The following is an 18,459-nucleotide window of genomic DNA, read 5'->3' as shown; positions in this document are numbered from 1 at the left end:
TAATTTCCCCTAGGCACGGTACAGTTTCTCTGTGAAAGTTAATTTATTTGCAATACCACATTTTACGATCATTTGTTTTTGAATTTTACATAATATCTCATTATCATTAGCAAATATTATCTAACTTACAGAACACCATGCCCTTTCAGTACTTTTAAGCCAGGTGAGACCAGGAATTCGAGCGTTTTAGAAAAAAAAATAGTATCGAGTAACATATATTAAGTGCTTCATAATCAATAATCAAGACAATGGGTGCTATAACAATTCGGTGGAAGAAATCATTATTGAGAACAAGAATGGTCAAGAAAGGCTTTATGAAGGAGGCATACTTGGTATTGACTATTTAGGAGGAGAGAAGGGATAACATCTGAGAAAAGGCCAGAAAGTAATAGTCTTTATGATCTGATCAGAGAATTATGAATAAACTAATTGAGTTGAAATAGAGGGATTATATTGAAGAGTGTTTAGAAATAAGGTGGGATCACATCCGTTAGAATGGCTCCAATCAAAGAAACAATAACAAGTTTTGGTGAATATTTAGAGAAATTAGAAACCTAATTCATTGGAGATGTCAAATGGTACAGCTACTTCGGAAAATAGGCAGTTAGCTAAAAAAGTTGAAAACAGATTTACCATGTGACCCACAATTCTGCTTTTAGGTATATACCCAAGAGAAATGAAAATATAGATTGTCACAAAGGCTTTTACACAAACATTCATAACAAAATTATTCATAATAGCCAAAAAGTAGAAACAAGACAAATGTCTACCGAGTAGGTAATGTATAAATAAAATACGGTATGTATTCATACGGTGAAATGCTGTTTGACAAAAAAGGGAATGAAGTATTGATACATGCTACAAAATGGAAGAATCTCAAAAAATTATGCCAAGTAAAAGAAGCAAGACAAAATATCACAAATTGTATGACTCCATTTATATACAATGTTTAGAAGAGACAGGGAGACAGAAAATAGACTAATAGGCTGGGCACGGTGCCTCATGCCTATAATCCCAGCACTTTGGGAGGCCGAGTTGGGCGAATCACCTGAGGTAGGAAGTTCCAGACCAGCCTGACCAATATGATGAAACCCTGTCTCTACTAAAAATACAAAAATTAGCAGGATGTGGTGGCATGTGCCTGTAATCCCAGCTACTCAGGAGGCTGAGGCGGGGGAATTGCTTGAACCCAGGATTCGGAGGTTTCAGTGAGCAGAGATCATGCCACTGCATTCCAGCCTGGGTGACACAGGGAGACCCTGTCTTAAAAAAAAAAAAAAAAGACTAATGGTTACCTAGGGCTGGGGATAAGAATGGGGAATGACTGTTAATGAGCACAGGTTTTATTTTTAGGGTGATGGAAACAAATTAAAATAGGGATGTGGTTATAGTTCCACAACTATATAAATACAGCAATAATTATTGAATCATACACTTAAAATGAGTGAATTTTATGGTATGTATATAAAGCTTTTATATAAACAAACGCTTTAACAAAACAAGAAGTAAAGTGGGAGAGGAAAAAAGAAAACTCTTTGTGGAACGGCTTGAATGCCACACTAAAGAGTTAACTCTGTGGAATGGCTTGAATGCCACACTAAAGAGTTAAGAATTTTAAAGCTAATCCATGTATTTTTCTTTTAGGATTAAAATAATGCAGAACATCGGAGTTACATTTATTCAGGCTGGTCAGTATTCGGATGCTATTAATTCATATGAGCACATAATGAGCATGGCACCAAATCTGAAGGCAGGCTACAACCTCACTATCTGTTATTTTGCGGTTGGAGACCGAGAAAAAATGAAGAAAGCATTCCAAAAGTTGATTGCTGTTCCATTAGAAATTGATGAAGATAAATATATTTCACCAAGTGTGAGTAGGAAAAAGACATTTCTGTAGCCACTTTCCAGTTATCTGTGCTTTTCTGTTTTCAGAATGAGAAAGCCAGAATAGATGACTTCTTGGGTTTCTCCCAGGCCTGTACCAATGTGTTTTATTATTGATGTATTTCATTTGTTATTTAAATTGGGTTGAGAATGAGACTCTATTGAAATGGGGTAGAGATTATGGTTAAAACAGACTGCACAATTTTAGTTAAAAAAATCATTAAAAAAGAAGATTCCATGTCATTCATTAAGCTGGAGTGCAGTGGTGTCATCTCAGTTCACTGCAATCTCTGCCTCCCAGGCTCCGGCAATTCTCATGCCTCGGCCTCCTGAGTAGCTGGGATTATAGGCATGTGCCACCATGCCTGGCTAAGTTTTTTATTTTTAGTAGAGAAGGGGTTTTGCCATGTTGTCCAGGCTGGTCTCGAACTCCTGGCTTCATGTGATCCACCTGCCTTCACTTCCCAAAGTGCTGGGATTACAGGTGTGAGCCCGGCCAAGAGTAATATCTTGACCAAGAAACCTCTAAATCCTTATTTCATCTATTAAGAGCCATTGTGGAGCAGAGGGAACCTCAACCGTGTACTAAATATATCAAGAGTGAAGGCCGGGCGTGGTGGCTCATGACTGTAATCCCAGCACTTTGGGAGGCTGTGGCGGACAGATTGTGAGGTCAGTAGTTCGAGACCAGCCTGAGCAACATGGCGAAACCCTGTCTCTACTGAAAATATAAAAATTAGCTGGATGTGGTGGTGGGAGTCTAATCTCAGCTACTTGGGAGGCTGAGGCAGGAGAATTGCTTGAACTTGAGAGGTGGAGGTTGCAGTGAGCCGAGATTGTGCCACTGCACTCCAGCCTGGGTGACAAAGCAAGACTCTGTCTTGAAAAAAAAAAAAGTGAAATAAATTCCTTATCCTTAGTCATAGAGTGGAACATAATGCAACTATCAAAAGTCGTATTTTCAAACACCTAGGGAAATATTGTATAGTGTTAAGTTGGAACATACAGACATGCACACCTATTTTCAAACACCTAGGGAAATATTGTATAGTGTTAAGTGGGAACATATAGACATGAACACCTATTTTCAAACACCTAGGGAAGTATTGTATAGTGTTAAGTGGGAACATACAGACATGCACACCTATTTTCAAACACCTAGGGCCACTGTATAGTACATGGAACATGACATGCACACCTATTTTCAAATACCTAGGGAAATATTGTATAGTGTTAAGTGGGAACATACAGACATGCACACCTATTTTCAAATACCTAGGGAAATACTGTATAGTGTTAAGTGGGAACATACAGACATGCACACCTATACATGACCATCAACTAGAAGCATCCAGACCAGTATAGAAACAGTAGCTTCTGAGCTATAAGATTGTAAAAGGTTTTAAAATGTTTTCCAGATTTTTACAAATAAAATATTGGCATACTATATATTAGTTTATATTAAGCAAAACCACATGAAATTGCTTCTATTTTTAGATAAAAATGATATATTTTCAATTTCACAGAGTTGAACTTTTAATAGATTTTCTTAATAGATTATATTAGCTGGTGGGCGTGGTAGCGGGTGCCTGTAATCCCAGTTACTTGGGAGGCTGAGGCAGGAGAATCACTTGAGCCTGGGAGGTGGAGGTTGCAGGAGCCAAGATTGCACCATTCACTCCAGCCTGGGTGACAAGAGCAAAACTCCATCTCAAAAAAAAAAAAAAAAGATTATAAGGGTAGTGTAGCAAGTGGCTGAAGAGTATATAGGCTCTGAAGCCAGATGCCTTGGCTCTACTACTCAGCTCTTACTCTCCCTGTGCCTCAGTTCTTTTATATATGAAATGGGACTAACTATTATAACCTATCTTATAGGGTTAGGGTGAGGATTATAGGTGAGGATTAAATGAGAAATGCATGTTAAATGCTTAAAATAGTAGCTGGCGGCTGGGCACAGTGGCGCATACCTGTAATCCCAGCACTTTAGGAGGCCGAGGTGGGAGGATTGCTTGGGCCTGGGAGTTCAAGACCAGCCTGTGCAACATGTCGAAACTCTACAAAAAAATATGAAAATTAGCCGAGCTTGATGTTGCACTCCTGTAGTCCCAGCTACTTGGGAGGCTGAGGTGGGAGGATCACCTGAGCCTGAGGAGGTCAAGGCTGCAGTGAGCCGTGATCACACCCCTGCACACTAGCTTGGGTGACAGAGTAAGACCTTGTCTCAAAAAAATAAAAAATTAGCCAGCCATGGTGGTGTGCACCTGTAGTCCCAGCTACTCTGGAGGCTGAGGTGGGAGGATCATCTAAGCCCAGGGAGGTCAAGGGTTGTGATCACAACACTGTCCTCCAGCCTGGATGACAGAATGAGACCTTGTCTCAAAAGTAAAATAACAAATAAAAAAATAAAAAATTAGCCAGGCATGGTGGCACATGTCTATAGTCCCACCTACTCGAGAAGCTGAGTGGGAAGATGGCTTGAGCTAGGCTCAAGTTGAGGCTGCAGTGACCCATGATTGTGCCACAGTGTTCCAGTCTGGGCAACAGAGCAAGACTGTCTCAAAACAAAACTAACCAAACAAACCATGGAGCACGTGGAAGACAGTTAGGTGCTGGGCAAATGTTAATTGTTATATATTGTTTTCATATTGAGAAAAAATGTAAGTTGTAGAAATCATCTGTGTTTTTAATGGGGAGTAGAGGTATGGATCATACTAAGCAATTGATGATTGAAGCATTTATATTTGGGTTTAGAATTAAAGTATTACATATTTGTACTAACAACCACAGCTTCTGTGTACTTGGTCCTAATCTTTCCATCCTGATCCTTTTATCAGCTTCTTAGACTCTAGGTGAGTTCAATGGGGAATGTGATTGGTAATCAGAAATATGAATAAAGAAAGTTCTAATTTACATAAGGGAAAATAGAAGGATTAATTTACTCTCTATTTTTTAAAACTAATTAGTGGGGAGGCTTATTGGAAATTCAAGTTCTTGGCTGGACATGGTGGCTTATGCCTGTAATCCCAATCCTTTGAAAGGCTGAGGTGAGCAGATCGCTTGAGCCCAGGAATTGAAGACCAGCCTGGGCAAAATGGTGAAACCCCATCTCTACAAAAAATGCAAAAGTTAGCCAGGCATCATGGCATGCCCCTGTAGTCCCAGCTACTTGGGAGGCTGAGGTGGGAGGATCACCTGAGCCCAGGGAGGTGAAGACTGCATTGAGCCATGATCATGCCACTGCACTCCAGCCTGGGCAATAGAGTGAGGCTGTATCTCAAAACAAAACAAAACAAAACAAAATTAAGTTCTTGCTGTTTACTGCTGAATTATTCTTTTTTTCTTTCATTTTATTTTACCAGGATGATCCTCATACTAACTTAGTAACTGAAGCTATAAAAAATGATCACCTCAGGCAAATGGAACGTGAAAGGTAGTATTTTAAACTTAATAATGTAGTTATTAGTTACATTATTTAATTAATGTTTAGTATTAAGATACTTAATATTTGAAACTTAAAATAATTTAGTTTTAATTTTTATAAAAGGGTTGAATGTGCATACTATTTCTTACAGAACTTGTTATATTCAATGTATTTCTTGAATAGTGCTATTATTTCATTTTTGTACTTACTGGTTCTCTTTTCTCATTCAGAATAATCAGTGTTCGTGCTAATCTCAATTACTCAATCTCAGTTATTCTGTCAGTTGTTTCCCTCTGCATTTGGTACATTATTGGAGATTTGTTTATCTTACCTTTATTTCAAAAACGAAATGACGTCTTTATTTTTTTTATCCTGCCACACAATTAAGTATTAGCTCTCATAGACAAGATTCTATTTATTTTGTTTCTTCCTTCCTCTAATATGGTACTACAACCTGTTTCTACTTACAACACTTCTGACACCAAATGTGTGGTTTTTCTCACACCAACAACCAATTATCCAATTCCTTGGACACCAAGGGCTTAGTCCCACAATACTGCTCCCTGTAACACAATACTGTTCCTAACTATAGATGCCAGTTGTAAGCCTGGGCCTCCTGAACTCCTGACTGACCTGCTATGAATGGAGGGCTCCCACTACCCACTCCTCAGGGTCAGTAGTTTTCTAGAAGAGCTCACGAAACTCAGGAAAGTACTTTATTTATACTTACCACTTTATTACAAAGGATACAACTCAGAGACAATCAAATGGAAGAGGTGTATAGGGCAGAATGTGGGGGAAGTAGTGCAGAGCTTCTGTGCACTCTCTGGGTGCACCACCCTTCCAGCACCTCCATGTGTTCATCAGCCTGGAAACTCTCTGAACTGTGTCATTAGGGTTTTTATGGAGGTTTCATGATGTAGGTAGGCGTGACTGGTTTTCATCATTGGCCATTGGTGATTGAACTCAGTCTGCAGCCTTTCTCCCTTCCCTGGAGATTGGGGGGTGGAATTAAAAGTACATCTGGGGTGGTGTCAGAAAAGGTGAAGTGGGGAGCTAAGACTTTAACCCCTAAAGGCTGTTCCATTCCTCTGATGTCAGTGGATGACATATGGGGAGCCTGGAATTCCATCCCTACCCAGCAGTACTGACGCACCTCCGAATCCTTTCTCCTTGGGTTGTGTCAGAGGAGGCTTAGTGGAGCGTCAGGGCTTTAACTGTCACCCAGTTGTAGCAAAGCCCTCCCATCATGATATTAGTAGGATGGACTATTTGGGAAGCAAGAACTCCCACCCTGCCCAACAGATACAAGGACCCCCTGCCTATTCTGGGTGTCAACGGAGGCCATGTGTCAGGGGCTGGATTTCCACCTTCACCTGGCAGTGGCAAGGTGGAGTGTCTCCTTCCTCTGCTGGAGATACACAGATGTCCAATACACACGTGAAAAGATGCTGAACTTCAGTAATTGGTAGGGAAATGCAGCTGAAAACGCAGTGAGATACTCCTTCACACCTACTAGTATGCTGTAATAAAAAAGAAAGTAACAAGTAGTGGCAAGAGTGTGGAGAAATTGGAACTCTTAAATGCTGATGGTGGGAGTATAAAATGGTGCTTTGTAAAACAGCCTAGAAGTGCCCCAAAAGGTTAAGCATAGACTTACCATATAACCCAGCAATTTTACTTCTAGATATTTACCCGAAAGTAATTAGAGTATATGTCCACATGACAACTTGTATACAGATTTTCATAGTGATATTATTCATAATATCAAAGATTACAAATAATCCAAATGTGCAACAATTAATGAATGTGTAAATAATATATGATCTGTCCATAATATGGAATGTTATTCAGCCGTAGAAAGGAATGAAGTACTGATACATGCTATTAGGTGGGTGCAAAAGTAATTGCATTTTTTCCCATTGAATGCAATTACTTTGCACCAACCAATACAATACAGATGAACCTTGAAAACATGATACGTGAAAGAAGCCAGTCACAAAAAGACCACATGTTTTATGATTCTGTTTATATGAAAGGTACAAATTAGGCAAATCTATGAAGACAGAAAGTAGATTAGTGGTTGCCAGGGGCTGGATAGGCACAGGGAAGTCTCTACTAATGGACACTGTGTTTCTTTTTGGGATGATGAAAATGTTTCAAAAGCGATTGTGGTGCTTGTTGCACAAATCTGTGACTATACCTAAACCATTGCATTGTAGACTTTATATTGGGTGAGCTGTATGGTATATGAGTTATATCCCTATAAAGCTGTTTTTTAAAAATTCAGAAATATGTTTTTAAAATTACGCGCCATGACCAAGTAGGATTAATTCCAAGGCTGCAAGTTTGCTTCATTATTTTTAAATCAACGTAATTCACCAACGTAATTCCTAACAAACTAAGGAAAAATCATAATTCAGTAATATTGAGAAAGCTCTCTCTTATTTCTTATGTTTTTATGATGAGTGAGTGTTGAATTTTGTCAAACGCTTTTTCTGTAACAGTTGACATATAACATGGATATTACTCAGGATGAGTGAGTGTTGAATTTTGTCAAATGCTTTTTCTGTAACAGTTGACATATAACATGGATATTACTCAGCAACAAAAAGGAATGAACTATTGATACATGCAACAATTTGGATAGATTTGAAGGGAAGTATACTGTGCGAAAATAGCCAATTCCAGAAGATTATATATAATCTTATTCTTTATATATAACACTCAAAATCATAAAATTGTAGAACTGGAGATCAGATTAGTGGTGGTTAGGAGATGAAGAAGGGGTGGGAGTTGGAGGGAAACAAGGAATGGAAATATAGTGGAAATATTCTGTGTCTTGACTGTATCAACAGTAATCTTGTTGTGATATTTGAAAGATGTTACTGTTGGAGGAAACTGGGTAAAGGGTACATGGAATCTCCATTATTTTTTACAAATGCATGTGAATCTACAGTTGTCTCAAAGTTCAAAAGAAAGAATAACAAGATGAATGTTTAATGACTTGGAAAGATTATTTTGTTTGTTTGTTTTGAGATAGAGTCTCGCTCTGTCACCCAGGCTGGCGTGCAGTGGCCCAATCTTGGCTCACTGCAAGCTCCGCATCCCGGGTTCACGCCATTCTCCTGCCTCAGCCTCCGGAGTAGCTGGGACTACAGGCGCCTGCCAACACGCCTGGCTAATTTTTTGTATTGTTGGTAGAGATGGGATTTCACCATGCTAGCCAGGATGGTCTCGATATCATGACCTTGTGATCCACCTGCCTTGGCATCCCAAAGTGCTGGGATTACAAGCATGAGCCACTGCGCCACGCCTGGAAAGATTATTTCTGTATTAATACAGCATTGTATAAGGAACAAGTTACAAAATAGTATATTACATTTTGAGTCCATTTTAAAAACCACTACTTATATATAAATTCGAGAAGAAATGACTAAGAGAACTTTTACCCACCACTATAAATTGTTACATCCACTTTGAAAAGCACTTGGGGATTTTCCAGTAACCTTGACGATACACATTTTATATATGTACATGTACATATACATATACACACATAGATACAGATACACATATATACATACAAAAGCAACAAGTAGTAATTCAGTTTTACTCTTTACCACACACAATTTCTTCAGTGGTAATTTCACTCTTTACTTTCCTGTCTGCAGTGTAGGCTATGTAAGTTCCACTGCAAGGCCTTGTGTTTCTCCAGTATCTTTTCAGTTTGTCAGATGACATCATAAAGTAGAAAAAGAAAAGAAATGAACACCGTTGACCCAGGAGGCAATCATGGCTTGCTAATCACGTTTCCTAGTCATGGTTTTAAACCTGAGTCGTAAATAGATTTCTATGGTAGCTGTCCATTGTTTAGTAGCCTTTTGTGGTATGTTAGTTTTGATAATGTTTACACTTAAATTTTAGGAAATCTAAACTATTTTATACTGTATCTCTAAATACAACTTTTTGGTTTATTTGATATAGGAAAGCCATGGCAGAAAAATACATTATGACATCTGCAAAACTCATTGCTCCTGTAATTGAAACATCTTTTGCTGCAGGTTATGATTGGTAAGAGAGAAGTCTATAATACTGCATGGATATGGTTGTTTTCATAATTTATACTTTTAAATTTAAATTGTCATTAGAAAAATGAATATAAATGTTGATTCATATTTATCAAGCAGATAATATTATATGTTAAGATTAATATAAGCTATTTTAAAGTTCCTAATAAGATATTTTTCTTATTACTCATGTTATTTTGTAAATAAAGTAGTTATATACCACATTTCAGTCAATAATGGACCACACATATAACAGTGGTCTGGTAACATAGGAAGCTGAAAATTTCCTATCACCTAGTGACATCGTAGCTGCCTCGAAATTGTAGCACAATGCATTATTCACTTGTTTGTGGTGATGCTGATATAAACAAACCTGTGCTGCCAGTTGTAGAAAAGTGTGCAGTAATAGCCTAGGCCTTCACATTCACTCAGAGTTTATTTTGTGACTCATCCAAAGCAACTTCCATTCCTGGAAGCTCCATTCATGGTAAGTACCCTATACAAGCATGACATTTTAAAAATCTTTTATACCATATTTTAATTGTACCTTTTCTATGTTCAGATAGATTTAGATATACAAATACTTACCATTGTGTTATATTTGCTTATAGTATTCAATATAGTAACATGCTGTGGAGGGTTGTAGCCTAGGAGCATTAGGCTATACTGTATAGCCTCGGTGTGTTGTAGGCCATGCCATATAGGTTTGTGTAAGTACACCCTATGATATTTCCACAATGACGAAATTGCCTGATGACACAGTTCTCAGAACATATCCCCATCATCAAGCGATGCCTTACTGTACAGTAAATACATAAACCAGTAACATAATCGTTTATTATCAAGTATTATGTACTGTACATAGTTGTATGTGCTGTGCTTTCATAAGACTGACACAGTGCGGTAGGTTTGTTTACACCAACATCACCACAAATGTTGTGATGCTGTGTTACAGCACCTAGGATGTCATTTGGCAATAGGAATTTTTCAGCACCATTATCTTATGGGACCACTGTTGTCTATGTGGTTGGTCCTGGACCAAAGCATTTTTTTTTTTTTTTTAAGAGATGGAGTCTTGTTCTGTCGCCCAGGCTGGAGTGCAGTGGCACAATCTCCACTCACTGCAACCTCTGCCTCTTGGGTTCATGCCATTCTCCCGGCTCAGCCTCCCGAGTAGCTGGGACTACAGGCACCCGCCACCACGCCCAGCTAATTTTTTGTATTTTTAGTAGAGATGAGGTTTCACCATGTTAGCCTGGATGGTCTCGATCTCCTGACCTCATGATCCGCCCACCTCAGCCTCCCAAAGTGCTGGGATTCCAGGCATGAGCCACTGCCCCCGGCTGGATCAAAACTTTCTTACGTAGCATATGATTGTTGTTCATTGGAATTGCCCTGGTTACTTGTTAAAAGTGCAGATAATCTGGCTCCCTACATCTTTCCCTGTAGATCTGAGTCAGGGTTCTGAGGTCTGGAGTGAGTATCTGCATTTGTGTCAAGCCTCCCCAAGTGATTCTAATACCTACTATACTGTAACTCTTTACCGGTGTTATGACTGCATATTAAAATCAGGGAATTTTTAATAGTCCTAACACACAGGCTGCACCGTAGACTAGTTGAATCAGAATTTCTGGGTGTTGGGACAGAGGGATCAGTATTTATAAAGCCTCCTAGGGGGTTCTGTGATATAAATCCCACATACAGAACCATTGCTCTGTACTGTGCAAATAGTTCTTTAATGCCACTGACTGAAGAACTCACTAAAAACAGATATTCGGTTGGTCTTAAATGGGATAGAGCATCTACATTTTTTTAATGCTGTCCAGGTAACTGTCATGTGTAATGGAAATTACACATAATCCCACAGTTTTACTGAAAAAACAGAAGAGAAAACTTAGTTCTGCAGTTACTTGCAATTTTTACTATGAATTCTTCTGGCATTCTTACTGTGTTTCTGTTAACTTATTTGTATACGATTAAATTATTTTTAACCTTTTTTCTGGATTGTTTATGTTTGTTAAATATAAACATACAAAAAATTATCCAAAATGGTAACTCAGCTCAATGATACATCACAAAACAAACAAACGTTTAACCATTACATACCCTAATAAGTACAATTTAAAGAACAGAACATTGTTAGCAACTTGCAAAATGCCAATCCTAATCACTGGCTATCCAACTCGGAAGAGTGACTGATGTCCCTGAAGAGTGACTTTGATGATAATCACTTCCTTGCTTTTCTTCATACTTTAACCACCTAAGCAGGCATCCATAATTTAGTTTTGCCAGGTTTTAAAAGCATTATATAAATGGATCGTACTGTACATATTCTTCTGCATATGACTTCTTTTACTCTGTGTTTGTGTTGTCCATGTCCTTGCATGTAGCTGTGGTTTGTTCATTTTCATTGCTATCTAGTAGTTCATGGTATTAATATGTAAAAATGTATCCATTTCAATGTGACTGGGCATTGTGATTTGCAGTTTGTACCTGTTGTAAATGCTCCTGTCAATATTATGGTACAATTGTACATGTCTATTGGTGGGTGGTGCCTACATTTCTGTTAGATATATACCTATGAGTGAAATGGCTTGGTCCTAGGGTGTGTGTATGTTCAGCTTTGATACTGCTAAACAGTTTTCCAAAGTTCCTATCCTTGTTTACACCCCCACCAAGAGTGCATGAAAATTCGAATAGTTTACAAATACTTGGTGTATTTTGTTTTTTTTTTCATTTTAGCCAGCCATACTGGTGGCATCTCATTGTAGTTTTAATTTGCCTTTCACTGACAGCTGATTTTATATGTTTATTTGCCATATGAATATTATTTTTTGAGAAGTGCCCATTCAAGACTTTTGCCCTTGTTTGTATTTCTTTGGTTAGTTCTTTTTGTGTTCTTTTAAGGCAACTTTTGCATACCCCAACTTCATGAAAATATTTTCCTATATGCTAGAGGTTTTACTTTTCACATTTAGATATAGGATCTATATGGAATTGATTTTTGTGTGTAGTATGAAGTAAGGTCAAGTTTTTTTTTTTTCTCTCTCTCTTTTCTTTTCTGTAATAGGGCTATCCAGTTAACCCAGCATCATTTATGGAAAATAGTTTACTTTTTCCACTGCACTGTAATGTCACCTTTGACATATACCAAGTGACTATACATTAGTCTGTTTGTAGACTCTTTATTCAATCCCTTTGGTCCATCTCTCTACTCTTGCAGTGAAACCACATTGCTTACATTTCTATAGTTTGTAGTAACACTTGATATCTGGAGTGCTATGATCTGAATATTTGTGTTCCCCGAACATTCATATGTTGAAATCCTAACCCCCAAGGTGATAGTATTAGGAGGTCGTCCCTTTCAAGGTGATTAGGACATGAAGGTAGGACGCTTTATTTTTATTTTTATTTTTTGAGACGGAGTCTTACTCTGTTGCCAGGCTGCAGTGCAGTGGCGCGATCTCGGCTCACTGCAACCTCTACCTCCTGGATTCAAGCAATTCCCCTGCCTCAGCCTCCTGAGTAGCTGGGACTACAGGCGCACGCGACCATTCCTGGCTAGTTTTTTGTATTTTAATGGAGGTGGTGTTTCACCATGTTAGCCAGGATGGTCTCAATCTCCTGACCTCGTGATCCGCCTGCCTCAGCCTCCCAAAGTGCTGGGATTACAGGCATGAGCCACCGCACCCAGCTGGTAGGATACTTTTTGAATGGGATTAGTGCCCTTATGAAAGGAGACTCTGGAGAGCTAGCTAGCCCCTACTATTATGTGAGGACACAGCAAAAAGACAGCATTCTGTCAAATTAAATATATTCTATAAGTTCTGTAGAAGTTTTCTCACCATGAGAGCATTTAAGATGGAAAAATATATGGAAACTCATCTGTTACAAATTGAAATTGTTACAATAGTTAATTCAAAAATGAGAATGTAGATATCAATCCAATTTTTACTTAAATTGATTAGAAATTAAAATAGACTAATGATAAATTGGATAAGAAAAGTAATTTAGAACTGAAGACTTCAGTAACTTAAAACCTGTGTTGGAGCAAATCAAGTGCTTACCTTTACAGAGTACTAGGGACCCTTTAAAAAATCTTTGAAAAGCCACATTTAAGAAAACCAACAGTATCAATATACTAAAACGAAATCAAGTAAACTTTTTTATGCTTTCCCTTATAGGTGCGTGGAAGTGGTGAAAGCTTCTCAATATGTAGAGCTAGCCAATGATCTGGAAATAAACAAAGCAGTCACATACTTGAGACAAAAGGACTATAACCAGGTAAGTTTTAAAAAACTTTTCAGATGGAATTCCATATCTTAATTGGTCAAAGCAATAAAAACAGGGAAACTCCTTTCTGGAATAATGTTATCTGTGATTATTCTGAAGTTTAATATTTTTATTTCTATTTTATCATAATTTTCATTAAAGTAGTTTTAAACTTTTATTAATTTTTGTCTGTTGTTTCTTTTTTTTTTTTTTTAGACAGAGTCTTGCTCTGTTGCCCAGGCTGGAGTGCAGTGGTGCGATCTCGGCTCACTGCAAGCTCCGCCTCCCGGGTTCACACCATTCTCCTGCCTCAGCCTCCCGAGTAGCTGGTACTATAGGCACCCGCTACCATGCCTGGCTAATTTTTTGTATTTTTAGTAGAGACGGGGTTTCACCGTGTTAGCCAGGATGGTCTTGATCTCCTGACCTCGTGATCCGCCCACCTGGGCCTCCCAAAGTGCTGGGATTACAGGCGTGAGCCACTGTGCCTGGCCGTTGTTTCTTAAAATGTAAATACTTTCTTTGTATAGCATGGTTGCTAAATTATAAACCATATTCTATTCCGGAGATTAACTTTCCCCTAGAGGTTTTCAAAGTGTTCCCCAAAGCATAAAGTTTTTAGGAACACTGATTATGCTAGGGAGCGTGGGAAGCTGGGAGCCTGCCATCCTCACCAGAGCAGCTTCCTTATAGTCTGTTTTTTGTGTTTGGTTTCCTCATTGACACTGCATTGGGAATGGAAGGGTCCATACATGGCTGTATGGGGTTTTAGAACTCTGCAGATCTCTCACTGGCACTGCTGCTCCCTTGCTACCTTGGGTGGGGGTAGAGTGGGTGCTCCCCCTTCAGCAGTCTCTCAGTTAGGACAGAGCTGACACACAATCAGGAGGCTTAGACAGCTGTAAGAAAGAGGGATAACCAAAGAGAGTGAACAGAATGACTTGATGTCCTAGTCTGTAACACCAGTGGTTAGTGTCATTATATGCCAGCACCTAGAACACTCAGCTCTTCCCAGTTAGATCCAGAGAGCAAGGACCAGAGAAGGCTGCAGCGTCTTTCCCACATCCTCTCCCAAGCCTGTGCTTTCAGGTTGTCTTCCTATTTAGAGAACTTTTTGCTCTGGGAGACAACAGAAAGGACTAACAAAGGAAGTGGGGAGAATACTATCTACTCAAAAAATATGAGAGTAGAAAAAAGCAACCCTAGTGTTCATGAAATACATATATAAAATTAATGTAGTACTATGGGGTGGTTCCATTGCATATGTTAATTTACTGAGCTTAATTTTTTGAGCATTTACAAAACATTTGAAAAAGACTTTTCAAAGTATCCTGTCATTTGATCATCACATCCTTGGTCATGAAAAATGCCTCCAGTGACTCTCTAACGTTGTAATGCTTTTTATATGGAAGTGATGTGAATCAAATTGGTCTTTATTATCTTGCTAAAGTGCTATATGGACAAAAAAATTTTGTGTGTGACATGTACTGTTATAGATGACAAAATGGAGAAAACCATGTTTGCACAGTTTTCCTTTGACATTTTATTTTTAAATGATCTTTTTAGAAAGGGTTAAGAGGCCGGGCGTGGTGGCTCACACCTGTAATCTCAGCACTTTGGGAGGCCGAGGCAGGTGGATCACCTGAGGTCAAGAGTTTTGAGACCAGCCTAACCATTATGGTGAAACCCCGTCTCTACTGAAAATACAAAAATTAGCCGGGCCTGGTGGTGTGTGCCTATAGTCCCAGCTACTCGGGAGGCTGAGACAGGAGAATTGCTTGAACCCAGGAGGTAGAAGTTGCAGTGAGCTGAGATCCCACCATTGCACAGAGCGAGACTTCATCTCAAAAAAAAAAAAAGGTTAAGAATGCATTATCATAGCTCATGTTTTAAAACTATGTTTATTAAGCAATAAACACTAATTTTTAAATGTTAAAACCTATTGAACTCAGATCTTACTATCTGTGCTTTCCTAGCTATTCTCGTTCAAAGTATCTTATGTTCCATTTGCATTTTCAAGTTTTTAATATCAATTGGTTTACTGATTTTTTTTAAATGCCATTTCTGCTTTCTTTTCATCATTGCTGCTTTCACTCTTTCTTTTGTTTGTATATTGTAAGTATTATGAGGTGGGTATAATACAATCTTAGTTTGAAAGAAATGTTATTAAGTGAAAAAGGATTGGGTTGATGTATCTCATAATAATCATTTGATGGCAACTACTTTATTTACAATTCAAAGTGAAAAAGAAAAATTTATGTCTTCTGTGAGGATATAGTTCTGGAGTTAGCTCTAAATACTTTTTTTTTTTTTTTCAAGAAAAAGATGCTGAAATCACAGAGTATGGGTCTTTTTGATAATGATGGTGTTTGTAGCCACTTTTGTAATTGAAAAAATAGACTCTGCCAAAAAGCCCAAAGTGGATGAAATGAAGCCATTGGCCTGGAGGCCAGTTTCGGTGTAGGGGCGGGCTCAGCGGAATGCTGAAGCCGGGAGCTAGATGGCATCAGCTGGGAAAGGAGACCAGGACAGACATAGATCCCTTTTCCTCGTTGTTTTCAGGGAAACAAACAGACAAGCTAACATTGTTTATTTTTATTTTTTGTTTTGCCATTTTGACTGCACTTTATCAGTTCCGTTTATAAATAAACTTAGAATATTCTTTTAAAAACAAATATTTTATATAGATTTATGGACGTGTACAGAACAGTTATGAAAACAGCCTATTTCAAAACAAAACTTGAGCCAAAAAATACCCGAGAGTGTTCCTTTTATTAGAATAATTGTGTAGCCTTTTTAGAATAGATCATAGTTTAGAAACGTATGATATGAAGTGTTTTTAGTTTGTCACGTGATACCCATTTCGGATGTTTTAAGTTGTAAATACCTTTGCCAAGTTTTTTAAGTAATAGTTTTGGATTGCACTGTTTTTTGGATTCATAATAACCATTTTGGGAGAAAATAGATTTGATGTTAAATATAGCCTTAAAGTATTGTTATTAATGAGTTACAAAGTAGTATATATCAAAATTTAAAAATTTAACACATTTCCTTGACTATAATGTAAATGGCTGCTTCTAAAAGTAATGATACAAAGGACTATAACACTCCTTTTTTTAAAAAAAAATTGTTTTTATTGCTTGTTAGCATTCTTTTTGTTTTGTTTTGTTTTGTGGATGTTGTAGAGAATAGCTTTCTTTTCCTGTACACTTTGGAGAGTTTAATGGGTATATGAGTTACACCTGTCCAAGTGCCTTATATTTTAAAGTAATATACCATTTATTGTGACACAGTCTAAAAGTGAAGATTAAACTATCTCAATTCTTATTTAAAGTGAAATGCAGCTTATAAAACTTAGAGATTCAAAACAGTGGTAGCTTTTATATTAATACTTGTGGAGGTTGTATAAAGAATCAGTGAGGTAGTTTCTATAGGATAAGCAGTATTAGCAGCAATTATTTTTTAGATAAATTTAAGGAACTTGTGGCAGTGTTATAAAATCTTTCCAAGAAAGCAAATGATAGAATCTTTTTTTTTTTTTTTTTTTTTTTTTGAGACGAGTCTCGCTCTGTCACCCAGGCTGGAGTGCGGTGGCCGGATCTCTGCTCACTGCAAGCTCCGCCTCCCGGGTTTATGCCATTCTCCGGCCTCAGCCTCCCGAGTAGCTGGGACTACAGGTGCCCGCCACCTCGCCTGGCTAGTTTTTTGTATTTTTTTTAGTAGAGACGGGGTTTCACCGTGTTAGCCAGGATGGTCTCGATCTCCTGACCTCGTGATCCGCCTGTCTCGGCCTCCCAAAGTGCTGGGATTACAGGCTTGAGCCACCGCCCCAGGCCAGAATCTTGAAAGTGAGGATACAATGTTTGGGTTTTTCTTTTCCAGTGTTTACTTTGTAGAATTATAAACTGCTGACCTAGAAACTTCCATCAGTTTTCTTTGAAGTCATCAAAAACCCTTTAAAAGAATAATTTGCTTGGCAACTTTGTTGTGCAAATAATACAAATAAAAGGATAACAATTTACTCATATTCTAACCAAAGTATCTGAAATTGAGTGTTTTAAAATCTTCTGTCCTTCAAAAAAATTGAGTCAGTTTGCCTACTGGTACTTCATTTGAGGTCAAACACTGAACAGCCCACATCTCAGAATCTGTCAGACATTTGCAACAGCTATAGTTGACAACCATTATAAACGCTAACAGTTACTTTTGCTTGTACACAGCTGCTTTCTAGGAGCAGGAGGCACCAAGAGTCAAGCATCCTCTAATCAGTAAATGTGTTTTAAGAGGAAGGAAGGAAGGAAGACCCAGTGCCTTTCTCTACCTTGTTTTTTCTTTCTGATATTCTGTAGCAATTTCTAGGTTGAATACTCATTCACCTTTCATGTAAAGTGTCTGAGCGTCCGACACATCTTATTTGGTTAGGATTGTCTCAGACCTGCCAGGCAGTTAAAAACATACTTTCATTTCTCATGATTTAAAAATGTAATTATATTTGGATCTACTTCAGATCACTTTTTGTAATACTTCCAGAATTATTTTCTGTTACTGGTTTTGAAAAATTCTGTGCGATTTTTCCTTCTTGGCCTTCTGAAACTCCAATTACATTTCTGTTAGACCTTTTCATTATGCTCCCATAAGTCTCTTGTGTTCTTTTCTAGGAACTTTTTTTAGCCATCTATTTTGCCATGCTTCATTTAGTCTGAACATTTTCTGGGACCTTGGCGTTGAAGTCCTGGTTGCTTTGCTAGCTCGCTCTACAGTGCCTTCAAAAATATTTTTAGTATTTTCTATAATCTTTCTAGTTGTTCT

The 18,459-nt window shown here is 38.1% G+C and overlaps 1 protein-coding gene across 8 annotated transcripts in view; it reads left to right on the top strand.

Annotated features, from left to right (window-relative positions):
- IFT88 (intraflagellar transport 88) overlaps nucleotides 1-18,459 on the top strand; it is a 120,795-nt gene that overhangs the window by 36,521 nt on the left and 65,815 nt on the right. For all 8 annotated transcript variants that reach the window (XM_003913644.3, XM_009191591.2, XM_003913645.5 and 5 more), the window contains 4 exons: nucleotides 1,645-1,873; nucleotides 5,247-5,317; nucleotides 9,296-9,382; nucleotides 13,563-13,662. In XM_003913644.3, the coding sequence (XP_003913693.1) occupies nucleotides 1,645-1,873; nucleotides 5,247-5,317; nucleotides 9,296-9,382; nucleotides 13,563-13,662 (487 nt within the window). The remainder of the gene's footprint in view (nucleotides 1-1,644; nucleotides 1,874-5,246; nucleotides 5,318-9,295; nucleotides 9,383-13,562; nucleotides 13,663-18,459) is intronic.

Source organism: Papio anubis, chromosome 15 (genome assembly GCF_008728515.1).
Source record: "Papio anubis isolate 15944 chromosome 15, Panubis1.0, whole genome shotgun sequence".
Taxonomy (NCBI): Eukaryota; Metazoa; Chordata; class Mammalia; order Primates; family Cercopithecidae; genus Papio; species Papio anubis.
The sequence above is the reverse complement of the archived record's forward strand: the minus strand, read 5'-3'. Positions and strand labels throughout refer to the sequence as shown.